The sequence below is a fragment of the Lycium ferocissimum genome, unplaced genomic scaffold, assembly GCF_029784015.1.
Source record: "Lycium ferocissimum isolate CSIRO_LF1 unplaced genomic scaffold, AGI_CSIRO_Lferr_CH_V1 ctg27142, whole genome shotgun sequence".
Lineage (NCBI taxonomy): Eukaryota > Viridiplantae > Streptophyta > Magnoliopsida > Solanales > Solanaceae > Lycium > Lycium ferocissimum.
Genome location: NW_026723392.1, coordinates 2,531 through 6,009, shown reverse-complemented (window position 1 = coordinate 6,009; position 3,479 = coordinate 2,531). Strand labels below are relative to the sequence as shown.

Sequence of the window (3,479 nt, the reverse complement as noted above, 5' to 3'; positions counted from 1 at the left end):
TAGGCAAATACTTGCATTCTCTCTGCTTTGAGTCCCTCAGAACTGGTTCGACAACTTACTTCCACTATACTATCATTTGACTTAGGAGCCTCAAAACTCCTAACATCAAATTGGCGCCGTTGCCAAATTCTGAGTTTGATTTGAACATTGAGATTTAGTCATTTGCTTGAGACTAAGTCATTTTTATTTTTGTAAGTTACTGATTCTCTTCTTCACTCTTTGTGATTTTCAGGTGTATGAACTTGAGGAGCAAGGGTACATCAAACCTTGTTCCAAGAGCCGCAGACATCAGAGCTTTAGAGAGAGAGTGTGCTAGAAAAAGAAGAGAAGAAGAGCAACAAGCTCAACTGCAGACACTGGAAGCTGCAATGGAAGAACAACAAAATCCTCAGAACCCCAATGGACCTCAACAGCGACCAGCTCGCCCCATTGGCACTTATGACCGCCCCAACATCCATGGTCCTAGACTTGGAATCCGAGCACCAGCTGTGGCTGCTAACAACTTTGAGATCAAGTCAGGACTGCTAAACTGCATAGAGAACAACAAGTATCATGGTCTGGCTGTGGAGGACCCATTTGATCACTTGGATAAGTTTGACAGCTACTGTGGTATGTCAAAGACTAATGGTGTGTCAGAGGATGCTTTAAAGCTCAAGCTATTCCCTTTCTCTTTGGGGGATAAGGCACGTCAGTGGGAGAAGTCTCTACCAAGTGACTCCATCACCACTTGGGAAGACTGCAAAAAGGCATTCTTGGAGAAGTTCTTCTCTACCTCAAGAACTGCTAAGTTGAGGAATGAGATCTCCAGCTTCCAACAGAAGAACTTGGAAGGATTCAGTGAAGCTTGGGAGAGATTCAATGGTTACCAAGCTCAGTGCCCACACCATGGATTCTCTAAGGAGAGCTTGCTGAGCACATTCTACAGAGGTGCTCTTCCTAAGTACAGAGCCAGACTGGATACAGCTAGCAATGGGTTCTTTTTGGGGAGAACTGAGGAAGAGGCAGAGGCTCTGGTTGACAACATGGTTAAGAGTGATGCAGTCTACAGTGGAGACCATGACAGAAGCAGCAGAGGTGATGACAATCAAACAAGGAATGAGATAAAGGCTCTTCAGGAGAAGATTGACAAACTCATTGCTGATAAGGCCACACAAGCGCAGGTGAACTTTGTTGGTAACCCACAACAGGAGATACCTCCTACTGTCAATGAGGTTGAGGGTTTGGAAGGGCAAGAAGAATTGTGTTTCATCAACAGTAATGGTAGCTGGTACAAGAAGGAACCCAACTTTCAGTACAACAACTACCAACAGAAGCCCTATTCAAACAACCAGCAGAGTGGTTATCAGCCTCGAAACAACCAGCAGAGCAACTATCAGCCTCAGCAAAACTCCTCTCCTAGCTCCTCTGCCCCTCAAGAGAGCAGCACTGATGCCTTACTGAAACAGATCTTGGAGTCTCAGACTAGAAGTGAGAAGCATGTGGGCTATGAGCTGAAGAACCTTCACTCCAAGATTGATGGGAGCTACAATGAGCTCAACAACAAATTCTCCCACCTTGCTTCTTCTGTCAAGAATTTGGAGAATCAGTTTGCTTCCATGAGCACCCACCAGAATCGCCAGCAAGGATCTCTACCTGGAAAATCAGATCAAAACCCCAAGGAAGCAAAAGCTGTCACACTTAGGAGTGGTAAGCAGTTGACTCCTAGAACCCTCACCAAGGATGCTGAGAAACAAGGTGAGGAGGTGGCCATCAATCTAGATGATGAAGTGGTCATTGTTGATGAGAAGACAGATGATGAGATCTTGGAGAAGATTGAGAAAGCCAAGGGTAAAGGAAAGGTTGGAGAAGAGAAGAAAACAACAAAAGATGGTGAATCTGCTGCTCCAGCAAGTGAGAGCTCTCCTGTCCCCCCTCCCTATGAACCAAAGCTTCCATTCCCTGGTAGATTCAAGAAGCAGCTGCTACAGAAGTACAAGGCTTTGTTTGAGAAGCAGATGAGTGAAGCTCAGGTTACAATGCCCATCATTGATGCTTTCATGCTGATTCCTCAATACAGCAAGTTCCTGAAAGATGTTGTAGCTGCTAAGAAGAAGGAGATGGAGGGCATGATGGTTCTGAGTCATGAGTGCAATGCCATCATTCAGAGGCTTGATGCTCCAGAGAAGCTAGAGGATCCAGGATGCTTCACACTCCCTTGTGCTCTTGGACCTATGGTATTTGAGAAATGTCTCTGCGATTTGGGAGCTAGTGTCAGCTTGATGCCTTTGTCTGTGGCAAAGAAGCTTGGCTTCACTCAATACAAGAAGTGTAGACTCTCTCTGGTGTTGGCTGATCGTTCAGTGAAGTACCCTGTGGGCATCCTAGAGAACCTCCCTGTGAAGATTGGAAGGTATGAGATACCTACAGATTTTGTGGTGCTTGAAATGGGTGAGGAGGCTCAAGACCCATTGATTCTTGGAAGGCCATTCTTAGCTACAGCAGGAGCTATTGTGAATGTGAAGGAAGGCAAGATTGACCTCCATTTGGGCAAGGAGAACATCCTCCACTTTGACATCAAGGAGAAAATGAGGAACCCCACTGTATTTGGACAAGCCTTCACCATTGAAGAGATGGGCCCTCCTGCTGATGATCACTTTGATGAGCTACCACCTGAGGAAGATGGGGTGTCAACTCCACTTTCTGCACCTACTCCAGCCTGATCCAAAGGAGGCAAAGTCAAGCTAGAGACTTAAAACAAGCTCACTTGGGAGGAAGTCCCATGAGTATCCTTGTATATATTGCATTAGTATTTGCATTATCATTCTATTGCATAGAACAATGGGAAAGTGAAGTTGTGTGCGGTGTTTGAGCAGAAAAGTCGGACACCGAGATCTCATGGAGCCGAGAAGTCGCTCAGGGAGCGACATTGCCCACGAGATGCCGAGGTCGCTCGCGTCCTCCGGTGAAAACACAGAAACCGACCTCGGAGCGAGGTCTCTCACAGCGACAGCCGATCGCTCCCGGTAGCGACTGTGTTCCACCTCGCTCCACGGAAGGTAACACACAATCCCATGTTTTCTTTGCATTTTTAGATTTCATTGGGTACCTCACTCACACAGAGACTGTGTGATTTAAGTGTGGGGGAGGTACCAAGTATTTGATCATGTTTGTTATGATGATTTTGAGTCTCATGCATTGCATATTACATTCTTATTTGCATAGAAAAACCAAAAAAAAAAAAAAATTTGAAAAACACAAAAAGAATCATTTAGTTGCATCATTTGCATTTTTAGGATTGAGTCTAGAAGCATATAGGTTGCATTCATGCATTAGGGGGATTTCAACCTTGTAAAGAGCTCATGCTAAGTACTGAATTTGTTGACCTTTGTAATCATGACAAGTAGCTTGAGCACCCTTTAGAAAGCTTGTAAACTTCGCGCCTTGAATGCTCCTCTTGAAACTCATTTGACTGTTGATACTCTCTCTTTGAAGCAAGCTCC

The 3,479-nt window shown here is 45.2% G+C and overlaps 1 protein-coding gene and 1 non-coding gene across 2 annotated transcripts; one reads left to right on the top strand and one right to left on the bottom strand.

Moving 5' to 3' along the window:
* Positions 1-232: 232 nt before the first annotated feature.
* Positions 233-2,699, top strand: LOC132043695 (uncharacterized; the record flags this gene model as incomplete). The annotated part of the gene is made up of 1 exon (XM_059434158.1): positions 233-2,699. A coding segment is annotated over one exon (2,467 nt), but the record flags the coding sequence as incomplete, so codon positions are not given.
* LOC132043696 (small nucleolar RNA R71) lies at positions 786-892 on the bottom strand. Its single transcript, XR_009411911.1, has one exon. It is a non-coding gene; the product is annotated as a small nucleolar RNA R71 (small nucleolar RNA).
* Positions 2,700-3,479: the final 780 nt, after the last annotated feature.